We start from the raw sequence: 12,970 nt of genomic DNA on the forward strand, positions 1-12,970 counted from the left end.
ACAGTATGAAACATTTTCCCTTTGCATGCATTTAGACAATCAAGATAGTTTACTAAGGAACTCTTAGTATGCGGCATTACTCAAAATCTATTTCCTTTATGATCCCAAATTACTTCATAAAGTGGTCTTGGAATATATGAAGTTTAATAGGTAAATCAAATACCCTTCAATTTAGTTTACTTAAGGTGGCCATTAAAGGGCTCCTATTACAATTTTAGTGTAATGTTAGTTGTAGCACATAATGAAAGATTCATCAAAGTTTTTACCTGGGAACACATTTCATGGAAGAATTCTGTGGTTGCAATCAACTATTTTGAAAATAAAAGGTTTTACATGTTGGGTGCCTGGGTGGCTTAGGTGGTTAAACATCTGCTTTCAACTCAGGTCATGACCCCATGGTCCTGGGATCAAGCCCCACATTGGGCTCCTGGCTCAGCAGGGAGCCTGCTTCTCCCACTCCCTTTGCATCTCTTCCTGCTCATGCTCTTTCTGTATCTCTCTGTCTCAAATGAATAAAATCTTTAAAAAATTTTTTTAAAATTTAAAAAAAGTTTTCCATGTTATTCTTCCTCCAACAAATGAAAAAAGAACTTGCCTGTATATTTCATTTTCAAAATCATGTCTATAACAAACATCTGCTTACTATGTAGGAAGCATATTTTGAGTGCTTCACGTGGATTATTTTATATACTCATCTCTCAGCAACACTACCTTAGTTGTTCGTTGCTTTCTCTTCATATTTGGGTTGCTAGGAACAGCTATAGCCAGGAGGCTTTGGCTATTAGAAGAAGAGTATGCCAAATTGACACACCTACAATATATTGTTTTAAAGCAAAACCTTGTCAAACTGATAGCCTATAAACTCCGTAAGTGTAAGGAGCATATTTTAAACATGTTAGTAGTTCTCCAAGGGCCTTGCAGAATATTGTGCATGCAACACAAACGGAATGTTGATTTTTTTGAATGCTGAATGAGTTGGTGAATGGTTGGTGTCTTTGTCTGGACTGCTATAACAAAAATACCATAGACTGGGTGGCTTATAAACAACAGAAATTTATTCCTCAACAGTTCTGGGGATGGGGAAGTCCAAGATCAAGACCCTGGCAGATTTGGTATGACAGTCTGCTTTTTGGTTCATGAATGGTGCTCTCTAGCTGTCACTTCACATGGCTGAAGGGGCAATGTAGCTGTTTGGGGTCTCTTTTGTAATACCATCACATTGAGCATTAGGTTTAACATATGAATTTTGGGGGGACATAAACATTCAGTCCATAGCAGTTGGTAAGGCTGTCTGGACACTGATGTTGCAGCCTTAGGGGTCTTCATGGGAGTGTAGCCTGCACAGGTTTAGTGATTAAAATAGATAAGCTATGGTTCAGCAGCCTTTCAAAGAACCATAGATGAGAATAAGTCTGAGTGGGGGGTGGAGAGCAGATTTTAGACCTAACAGTGTGTCTCTCATGCTTTGTCTTAAGTCTCTTTTTGTCCAATTCCCCAAGGCATTTCACCCTTTATATCCAAAATACGGATTGGGATATAGTTTTTGTAATGACGGTGCTACTTACTGAATAAAGTAGTCTATCTATTTTAAACAGAAGAATTGAACGTTTTAGCTTTCTTCAGGAAGTACCTCTGTAACTAAGCCTGGTACAGCCAGCTGGGATTTACAATTTATAAAACCCTTGTTGTGCTTCCCAAAATAAAAGCAAGCTCGACCTTACTTACAAACACCCAGTTAACAACCAATCCCTATAGCAGGACAGCTGCCCCTACTCAAAACTACTCCCACCACTTGTTGCTACTACCATTGTGAAGCCCTATGAGCCTAGGGAGCTTGTGGGCACAGGTGTGGAAGAAAAGAAGCAGCCAGTTTGGGACACTGTACCAAAGAGTTTACATGGATCCTTCATCACCACCTGCACTCATCACCCTCCTCCCCTCAAAACACATTCTTTAAACAGAAAATGAGAACGATATTTAGAGACTAAGATTTCAGCCCTAGGTATGCTCATTGCTACAGAGGTGTTATTGCTCTACAATTTCTCACAGAATAAAGCCAGGATATATACCTTTGTATAGGTGTGCATGCACGCACGCACACACACACACACACACACACACACAAATCTGTATCTGTTCATATATCCATGCATAAGTATTAAAAACCATGAGGTCACATTTATACCTTCAATTCCAACCCAAACCAGAGGGCTTATTCTAACTGACCCCATTTCCATACATTCCAACTCTCTTTACCAGCAAGAAACCTGGCACCCATTATCCTCAATGTATTTACTTATTTGTGCCACCTTCCCCAAACCCCATACAGCCAAACTCCCAGCCATTCTGAATGATCAGCCACAGAAAAGCTCCTCTCTCCACACTCCAGGTTTTGTCCCACAGGTTACTAATCTTAATTGTCTTTTTTTGTTGTTGTTGTTATTCAGATTAACTTCTATTGCTCTATCTTCAAGTTCATGAAATTTTTCTTTGTATTTCCCATATGCAATTCCCTATTCAGTGATGTTTTCATTTCAGTAAATGTTACTTTCAAATTGAATTTCAATTTGGTGTGTGTGTATACAGATATACACACAAACATATATATATCCATCCCATTTCTTTGTTGAGATGCCCCACAGTGATGATACATGGAATTCACTGGTCTTACCATGTTCCCCATGATCCTAGATTAGTGGTCCACTGAAGGTTGCCTAATAAGAAAGCTGCCATGCCTTTATGAGAATGTGCGTTCCAGTTTTCTGATAACTACTTTTGGACCTAATCTTTGGGCAACTGATGATCTACCAAAATGTTCAAGAAACAATGAGACCCAGTGGGTAGTATGCAACTGTTCTTTACAGAGTTTTAGGGAAAGTGATGATTACTTTGATTCCTACCAGTATGAGTGATGATAAATTGTCTTATAATGCCACTCTATCAAAAAAAAGTGGGGAGAAAGGCAAGGGAAACAAAGGCAAAAATGAACTATTGGAACTTCCTTTTGCACAGCAAAGGAAATAGTCAACAAAACCAAAAGACAACCGACAGAATGGGAAAAGATCTTTCAAATGACATATCAGATAAAGGGCTAATATCCAAAATCTGTAAAGAACTTATCAAACTCAATACCCAAAAAACAAATAATCCAATCAAGAAAGGGGCAGAAGACATGAACAGACCTTTTTCCAAAGAAGTCATCCAAATGGCCAATAGACACATGAAAAAATGTTCAACATCACTCGACATCAGGGAAATACAAATCAAAACCACAATGAAATACCACCTCACACTAGTCAGAATGGCTAAAATGAAGAAGTCAGGAAATGACAGATGTTGGCGAGGATGTAGAGAAAGAGGAACCCTCCTACACTGTTGGTGGGGATGCAAACTAGTGCAGCCACTCTGGGAAAACAGTATGGAGGTTCCTCAAAAAGTTAAAAATAGAGTTAGCCTATGATCCAGCAACTGTACTACTGGGTATTTACCCCAAAGATACAAATGTAGTGATCGAAAGGGGCACCTGCACCCTAATGTTTATAGCAGTAATGTCCACAATAGCCAAACTATGGAAAGAGCCCAGATGTCCACTGATGGATGAATGGATAAAGAAGATGTGGTACATACATACAATGGAATATTACGCAGCCATTAAAAAATGAAATCTTGCCACTTGCAACAACATGGATGGAACTAGAGGGTATTATGCTAAGCAAAATAAGTCAATCAGTGAAAGACAATTATATGATCTTACTGATATTTGGAATTTAAGAAACAAAACAGGATCATTGGGGAAAAGAGGAAAAAATAAAACAAGATGAAAACAGAGAGGGAGACAAACCATAAGAGACCCTTAATTATAGGAAACAAACTGAGGGTTGCTGGAGGGGAGGAGGGTGGGGGGATGGGGTAACTGGGTGATGGACATTAAGGAGGGCATGTAATGTAATGAGCACTGGGTATAAGACTGTGAATCACAGACCTGTACCCCTGAAACCAGTAATACATTATGTGTTAATTAATTGAATTTAAATTTTAAAAATGTTTAATTAAAAAAAAAGTGGGGAGGCTGCAGTGGTGATGGAATTCACAGAGGGGGAGAACTTGGGCAGTGGCAGGAAAAGGTGGTTTTGAGTAAAGGGGTTCCCATACACGTAAACTGGTTTTGCTTTTACTTTGTAGTCAGATCTCCTACATTTGTTTCTCACCACTTAGTTTTGTCTCTAAAGCTCTCCTCTTTCCCTTTAGAATGCTATGGTTAGGTATTTTTAAAGGTTTGCTTCCTAAAATCTGTTTTCTTATTTTGCCCCTTGTTGCACACTGCCTAAAGAAATACGAGGTCCTAGAATCTTGGCTGGTAACCAAATAGCCAAAATATGCATATATATATTGGAACCCTCGTTTAGTTGAGTCTGCATGCAAAGTTTTATTTATATGGGCATATAAGTTTGCTATGTCCATTATTTATCTTATTTATCCTATTCATTTCAGGCTTTCATTCTTTTTTCCTCCTCTGTCTTTAAGTCTTTACTTCTCCACTAAAGCTACTCATACATATTTTAAACTAGCATTCATGATACTTTATGTGGAAAACCCAGAAGACTCCACCCCCAAATTACTAGAAGTCATACGGCTATTCAGTAATGTGGCAGGATACAAAGTCGGTGCACAGAAATCAGTTGCTTTCCTATACACTAACAATGTAACTGTAGAAAGAGGAATTAAGGAATCAATTCCATTTACAATTGCACCAAAAATCATAAGATCTCTTGGAATAAACCTAACCAAAGAGGTAACGGATCTACACTCTAGAAACTACAGAACACTTATGAAAGAAATTGAAGAAGACACAAAAAGATGGAAAAACATTCCATGGTCATGGATCAGAAGAATAAACATTGTTAAAATGTCTATGCTGCCCAGAACAATCTATACTTTCAACGCCATCTCGATCAAAATACCAATGGCATTTTTCAAAGTGCTGCAACAAACAATCCTAAAATTTGTATGGAACCAGAAAAGACCCTGAATCACCAAGGAAATGTTGAAAAAGAAAAACAAAGCTGGGGGCATCATGTTGCTTGATTTCAAGCTAATTACAAAGCTGTGATCACCAAGACAGCATGCTACTGGCACAAAAACAGACACATAGATCAATGGAACAGAATAGAGAGCCCATATATGGACCCTCAGCTCTCTGGTCAACTAATCTTCAACAAAGCAGGAAAAAATATGCAATGGAAAAAAGACAGTCTTTTCAATAAATGGTGGTGGGAAAATTGGACAGCTATATACAGAAGAATGACACTCAACCATTCTCTTACACCATACACAAAGATAAACTCTAAGTGGATGAAAGACCTCAACGTGAGACAGGAATCCATCAAAATCTTAGAGGACAACATAGGCAGTAACCTCTTTGACATTGGCCACAGCAACTTCTTTCAAGACATGTCTCCAAAGGCAAGGTCAACAAAAGCAAAAATGAACTTTTGGGACTTCATCAAGATAAAAAGCTTTGGCACAGCAAAGGAAACAGTCAACAAAATGAAGAGGCAAGCCACGGAATGGGAGAAGGTATTTCCAAATGACACTACAGATAAAGGGCTGGTATCCAAGATCTATAAAGAACTTCTCAAACTCAACACCCAAAAAAACAAATAATCAAGTCAAAAAATGGGCAGAAGACATGAACAGACACTTGTCCAAAGAAGATCCATGAATGGCTAACAAACACATGAAAAAATGTTCAACATGATTAGCCCTCAGAGAAATTCAAATCAAAACCACATTGAGATACCACCTTACACCAGTTAGAATGGCAAAAATTGACAAGGCAAGAAACAACAAATGTTGAAGAGGATGTGGAGAAAGGGGAACACTCTTACACTATTGGTGGGAATGCAAGTTGGTACAGCCACTTTGGAAAACAGTGTGGAGGTTCCTCAAAAAGTTAAAAATAGAGCTACCCTATGACCCAGCAATTGCACTCCTGGGTATTTACCCCAAAGATACAGACGTAGTGGAAAGAAGGGCCACATGAACCCCAATGTTCATAGTAGCAATGCCCACAATAGCCAAACTGTGGAAGGAGCCGAGATGCCCTTCAACAGATGAGTGGATAAAGAAGATGTGGTCCATATATACAGTGGACTATTACTCAGCCATCAGAAACGATGAATACCCACCATTTGCATTGACATGGATGGAACTGGAGGGGATTATGCTAAGTGAAATAAGTCAAGCAGAGAAAGTCAATTATCATATGGTTTCACTTATTTGTGGAACATAAGGAACAGCATGGAGGACATTAGGAGAAGGAAGGGAAAAATGAAGGGGGGAAAATCAGAGGGGGACATGAACCATGAGGGACTATGGACTCTGGGAAACAAACAGGGTTTCAGAAGGGAGGGGGTTGGGGGATGGGTTAGCCTGGTGATGGGTATTAAAGAGGGCACGTACTGCATGGAACACTGGATGTTACACACAAACAATGAATCATGGAGTATTACATCAAAAACTAATGATGTACTACTGTATGGTGACTAACATCATAAAAAAATAGATAAAAATAGGAAAAAAACAGAATAAATAAATAAACAAACAAACTAGCATTCAAAGCTTAATATAATTCTAAAGAGTTATTTACTCCCTTACATTTTAAACATTAGCTTTTCTTGCGGTCTTTTTCTTCTTTTTCCTAGATGTTCAGAGAATTCCAACTTCTTACGAGAACAGATATTTATAAGAAAACAAAGCACATTCTGGAATCCTATTCAGAAAATATACTGACTTCTTTTTCAGTGGTGGATAATCCAATCAATATTGCATTGCAAGAAAAAATGAAACAGCACACAAATGAAGACATGTTGAAACGTTAGTAAACCTGGGGGTGGGGCAATCTGGTCTTAGTTATCTGTGTAAGTCGGGATAATTAGAAAAGCTCTGTATTGGAAATAAGTAATTCAGTGAAACAACATGCAGGATGAAAAAATGTTCTCAAATAGGACGAGTTGAGGTATAGAATTAAAAGTACACTTGATACTGTAAAATTATATTTAGGGAACTAGTTACCTGTTAATGTCATAATACAAATCACAAGGTAAAGCATGCTAAAATCTTCCTGGCTGATGGACAGAGAGTACAGGACTCTGATCTTCTCCTGGCCATGACCTGGAGGGCAGAACATGAGATCTGGATGTTTATTAGAAGGCAAATGTTTGGTTAAACGGTTGTGAAACACTGATGCAAGAAGACTGGTTTATTCTTTATAGATGCAAATGATTTAAACAAAAAAACCCCACATTTTAAGACTGGCTTTTGCTAATAGTTGGCAAAATCTTATTTTTCCTTGGACTTTAAGCATGTTTGTTTTGGCAGATATGAAGATGACAGCCACATGTTTGCTCCTACCAGATGTTTTTGGGGATGATCCCAGCCTTTTTGTCATTGTGAATGAGAAGGTATGCAGTATGTCAGTGACCACTGGGTTTGACATTGAGTTTGACATTACATCTTCATAGAATTTATTTGAAAACAGGGTGGTGGTCTCTTTTGAAGAATGGTTTTGTCATATTTACAAATATGCTGCACTACACCAAGCTCATTTACTGTAATATCACGATTAAATTGAGGCAGCTTATATTATTTGGCTATTATCCACATCACAGAGTGGTGACTCTATCATCTATTGTTTCAGGTGCAAGTTTCCACACCCGTGTTAGAAGTCAAGAATCCTTTCAACGTTGATGTCTGCGAATTTTCTTTGTATTTAGAAAAAGAGAAGCTCACAAGGGTAGACGACTGTGTTACGGCCTTGGCTGCTCTCATAGCTGCCTTCCATGTATTTGGAGTTGAGTGTCCAAGAAGACTGTCCCAAACCCTCAACTTCCTAGAGACGCTGATTTTTGATATGCACAGTCCCTATTTTCCTTCTATGAAAGAAAAGTTAAAGGAAGTAGGATTTCAACACCCAGTTACTTAGTAGCATGCCAAATATTGCATCAGAATTGATGATCTCTGGGACAGCTAAAATTTTATTAAAAAAATTGTTTTGACTTAGCATTGTAGTAGAGGTAGGTATTAGAAAATCATCTTGTCTCAAAGATGCAAATCAATTTCAGTACCTTCTATCTATGCTTAGATACTGAAAATTGTGAAATTCTGTAATAAAATACTATGTTAAAGAGCTGTTTGAGTTCTAAGAAATTCAATGGTCTAAGCTACACTTTTTTTTTTAAAGATTCATTTATTTTGAGAGAGAGAGAGAGAGAAGAGAGAGAGCATGTGCACAAGTGGGAGGGGCAGAGGTAGAAGGAAAGAGAATCTCAAGCAGACCCTGCGCTGAACGTGGAGCCCAGTGCAGGACTTGATCTCATCATCCTGCGATCCTGACTTGAGCTGAAACCAAGAGTTGGGCGCTTAACTGACTGTGTCACCCAGGCGCCCCCCAAGCTTCAATTTCAAGGGTGCTTTAGTTTTTGAAAGACCTTACACTTCAGATACACTCAAATCCTTTGATTAGGGTATCACACCTTACACTTGGCCCAATATACCCACCCTCGTAAGACTTAATGCCCAGGAGCTGTACATTTGTGGACTGTGGGCTGCCTCCTTGGTCTGAATATGGCTTAGAAACATTTTGGTCTTGAACATTTTAAGAAGATGCACATACTCCCCGGTTCTCTTTCCCCCAGCTGATCTGCCTGGTCCCAGGCATTTTGGTTTCCTTCAACCTTATTTGTTGAGAACAAAGGCTGCTTCATTCCTGAGGTCTCCTCACTGCTGGCTGATCTTGCTCGTACAGGTTCTGGTCATCTGTGACCTGTGGAGTCTTTCACTGCTTCCCTCCCTTGGCATACAGTAATGGCCCCATTCTCGTCTCCTCACACCATTTTCTACTTTTCCCTGGCTTTGACATCTGGTGTTGGCATGTGCCCTAGCTGCTGCTCAGGTTTGTTCGGTCTGTAATGTGGACCTGGCTTTCTCCTCCCAGAGCTTTTTGGGCACCAGTTTCTAGTTTTTGGCTTGGCCCCTTCCTAGACTTGTTCTCCTGCCTATCTCTGAAGTCCAGGTTCTGGTTCCTCATCCACCCAGCTCAGAGTCCCATGTTGTAATTCCACTTGTTCTGTTCCTAAAGATGGTGCATAAGGACTTCTTGGGTCTGACAAGACTCAGTGCACTCTTTTCAAGTATTTAATAAGGATACCTGACAACATTAGTTTTGAGGTACTCCTTGATAATCATCATCACAGTTTCAACAGAACCTATCAGTTTTGACAGAACAGATTGGTTTAGAGACTGAAGAGACTTAAGTGTGCTAATACTTCCATCACAGTGCCAGGAGGATTTTGGGGGTAACTTCACCATATTAATTTTTTTGAAGTTTAAGAAGAAAGTGGTTCCTATGAATTACTGAAAAATATTTGTATGACATACATCTCTAGAAATACTTATTCTAATGCCTTTTTCTCTATAAGTACTATTCTTTAAAATGCTTAAGTTAGTGAGCTAGAAAATGAAATTTTGATCAGCTGCCCACCTCTACAATGACTATTCAATACTAACTGCTTTGGTGAGAATGGACAGGCAGAGTACCAATTCAGTACATGTCAATGTCAGCTAAACTAGTCCCTAATTCCATGGTTTCTGTTTCTTCCCTTTCACTAGAATGTGCCTTTAGTTCCTTACAAACTTTCACTTCCCCGCCCCAATTTTTTTTTAGTTCCACAATTTGTCTTATTCTTCCTCTCCCAAATGAATTTACCAAATTCTTACAGATTCCTTTCCTTAGGAAGTCCACAGCCTCTGTGGCTAAAGGTCAATGAAAGCCTCTCTTTGTTCCCATAGGCTGGGGAAGAGATTGGGGTGGAGCTGCAGGAACCTTGCAGTGAGGTTTGGCTCTAAACATGGCAGACGTGACCGTGAGGGCAAATTCACTTAAGCTTTATTATCTTTTCCACGGTGCATCTGTCCCCAGTGCCCAGCATGGCCCTGCCACTTGGTAAATACTCCTGTCAACTAACATAACTCTATTTACTTTGGAGTCTGCGTCTACTGAATCTAGAAGTTGCAAAATGGCAGCCTGTGGTTATATTCCAACCTGCAGACAGGTCCCATTTGGCTTACACAATGTAATTTTTAAAAAATGTCTCTACTTATTTACTTACTTATTTATTGTTGTTCTTCGCATCACCTGGGACACAGTTGGACAATTTTGAATCCTGCAGATTCATTACATAGCGAGGTAATGCCCAAACCTTTGACATTGTTCCTGCTCTCATTTGCCTGTTTGACAAGCTTTCTAAAAAAAAATCATACATATGTAAAAAAAGTATCTGCAATTAAGATTTTATTTCATTCATGTCAGATATAACAAGTGCAACTTGAATGTACAAATTCTGAACAGAACATAAAAGAAAAAAAAACCCCAACAACGAAAAACTTATTTAAGCAGATTCATGCAAGAAATGAAAGGGACATTGCAGATGCTATGGCCCTTTTGAATTATGACAAATGCAAAGGTCTGCTAACAGACTCCCGATGGGGGACATCAAAGGAAGTCCTACATCAGAAAAAATAAGGGCAACTAAGGAGAGAGGTGGAACTTGCCCCAGAATTCAGACAGCATGCTACAAACTTATTTCCTACTCTTATAATAGCCCTCGAACAAATGGTCCATCCTAGAAGTAGACATTACATCCAAAGGCTGATAAAATAATTGCCTTTTGTGTTGGAAAGGCATTCTTGGAAAAGAAACACTAGTGCTAGCAGTTTCTAGGTAATCAAGGGCTTTCATTTAAAGTGCATCTGTACATTTATAAAACTTAGGTGAACCGTTCTACAGAGAAAGGAATCTTTCCAAAATGGAGGTTCTTGAATAATTGCTTTGGGAAGCTGCCCCCTTGATCTGTGAGCATTTAGAATCTTTGTGTTGACTGCTATTGCCCCCTCACACCCTACCTTTTCAGTAAAATCCATATACTCTCTCTTCAGCCGACCCGAAGAAAATCTTTGGGTCTGGAGGAAGAAGATCTGGGACAGAGCTCTTTATGGATTAGTGTTTCCATCGACAGAACGACCCCTTCAGCTCTGAAAAGCATCACAGTGACTTCATTGGCAATTAGAGAGAAGCTCAAGATCATCTCATAAATAGTTCAAGATCCTTACAAACATCCCCCCCACAACAGAACTGCATATTCCTTTGATACCACTGGACTCCTGTAAATACATACGGCACCACAATGTATAAGATTGATGCCATTCAAATACATCACCTAATTTATTTATATATTTTATTTTTCAATTCCATTATTTATATACACGTTTTTGGTAATTATAGTAAAGATGCTGGTGAAAAGTAATTTGTTTAACATTTCATAATGCGTGCAAAAGTAAAAACACTGATTGAAAGAAAGGTAATTCTTACCACCGTTCAGCCCCAACAAATTATGACAAGCAGTTAGGCAATATCATGACTTGCAAAGTTATACTTAGCATAATGTTGCAATTCAAAATATGGCACAGAATGAACAATACAGGTAACAGTCCCACTGGCAAATCGCAGCCAGGTTTTGACTAATTTGGTTTCAGTTGAAGTTGGATTATATAAAAAGGTTTCTGAAAGTACTGAAAAAGAAATTGTGTGCATGAAAGAGAATTCAACAATGTTTACAAAATGCCAAAAGTTCTTACTCTGACCCCCCCTTTTACCATAAATAATTAACGAAGTCCCCTTCCCCCCCACCCCCCGGCCTCAAAAAGATGTACAAAGATAAATTTAGCTCAGTGAACAGAACCAAAGGATGACCGCTGTTAGACAGTACTTGGTTAAAAGCCGAAGGACTTTCATAAGGATTCGTTATATATTGTCTCTTGAGGAATATAAATAATCTGATAGCATCGCTCTTTTGAGTTTTGGAGACTTCTCACGTAGGAGTTATAACTGTCCTTGTGCTTTGAATAAAACATGAGCTTTAAAGCAGAAAGCTGATGGTATTCAAAATTCACCATCTTCAAAGTTCATTGTGAGAGTTCTTCTCTGCAGCTTTGAACATCAGGATAGAATTGAAAATTTTGAGAGCAGGGCCCAACTTAATGCTCATAATTTTAACAATGTCTGTTTGGGTCATAAGCAGAAAGGCTTCTCCATCAATTTGCTAAAATGGGAAGAAAAGACAAAGAAGATTATGAATCAATCGGATGTGGTGGTATGGCAAATAGCCGAAGCTGAGTTATCAGCTGTCTTCTGCACAACACCACGAGAATGGCACAGATGGAGCTCATGTGTGTGAACATTCCCGACTAATGAACCTTTCTTACCGACAATAACCAAATGTGGACTGGAAGCAAACTAAAAACTCAGTCATCTGAAAAATCGGCCTGCAGGAAAATGGAAGACGCCCATATCTCCCCATGATGACTCTGACTTAGGCAATGAGTCAAGAAGAATTTGGAAAACTCAGGGGTGCCTTAGATACAGTTCCCATTATGGCAGGTTTTCGAATGAGAGAGGAGAATATGCACACAGCTGTTTGTGGATATAAACAAAGGAATTCAGGCAGACGTGTCAGCTGCACTCTAACATTTTTTTTAATTAGCTTTCCACAATGAAAAGAATAAATAACCTTCACTTTATTAGTGAATAAATAGCATTCATTTTTAGAGTGGCCACAATTACTCTTCATATACAGAAAAAGAGTAGTAACTAACAAGGGCAATCAACAGTGTAGATGGGAACACATTAGATAAAGGTGGCAAACATGGTGTGAAGAATGGCAGACTAGGCTGGTTCTACTACTACTAGGCGGGTAACTGTGAGCAACATCCTTCCTCTCTCTGTGTCTCTTCTGAGATTAAAATTCTGTGCTTCCACAGAATAGAAAACTTTGAGGTTTAAAGATACAGCTCTGAAGAAGATGGATGTCTGGTTTAGTGGACAGAACAAAGGAACAGTCTTTTTGTAAAATTT

The 12,970-nt window shown here is 38.9% G+C and overlaps 2 protein-coding genes across 10 annotated transcripts in view; one reads left to right on the forward strand and one right to left on the reverse strand.

The window, feature by feature from the left end:
• Positions 1–8,152, forward strand: part of SAMD3 (sterile alpha motif domain containing 3) — a 50,291-nt gene extending 42,139 nt beyond the window's left edge. For all 3 annotated transcript variants that reach the window (XM_028125329.1, XM_028125331.1, XM_028125330.1), the window contains 3 exons: positions 6,705–6,876; positions 7,381–7,463; positions 7,700–8,152. In XM_028125329.1, the coding sequence (XP_027981130.1) occupies positions 6,705–6,876; positions 7,381–7,463; positions 7,700–7,984 (540 nt within the window). In that variant the 3' untranslated portion in view covers positions 7,985–8,152. The remainder of the gene's footprint in view (positions 1–6,704; positions 6,877–7,380; positions 7,464–7,699) is intronic.
• A 3,601-nt stretch (positions 8,153–11,753) lies between these two features.
• L3MBTL3 (L3MBTL histone methyl-lysine binding protein 3) overlaps positions 11,754–12,970 on the reverse strand; it is a 118,350-nt gene continuing 117,133 nt past the window's right edge. For all 7 annotated transcript variants that reach the window (XM_028125354.2, XM_028125353.2, XM_028125352.2 and 4 more), the window contains one exon: positions 11,754–12,158. In XM_028125354.2, coding sequence (XP_027981155.1) covers positions 12,015–12,158 — 144 coding nt within the window. In that variant the 3' untranslated portion in view covers positions 11,754–12,014. The remainder of the gene's footprint in view (positions 12,159–12,970) is intronic.

This window comes from Eumetopias jubatus, unplaced genomic scaffold (assembly GCF_037043125.1).
Source record: "Eumetopias jubatus isolate StellerSeaLion01/CBP00866 unplaced genomic scaffold, mEumJub1_p1.0 scaffold_6, whole genome shotgun sequence".
NCBI classification, from domain to species: domain Eukaryota; kingdom Metazoa; phylum Chordata; class Mammalia; order Carnivora; family Otariidae; genus Eumetopias; species Eumetopias jubatus.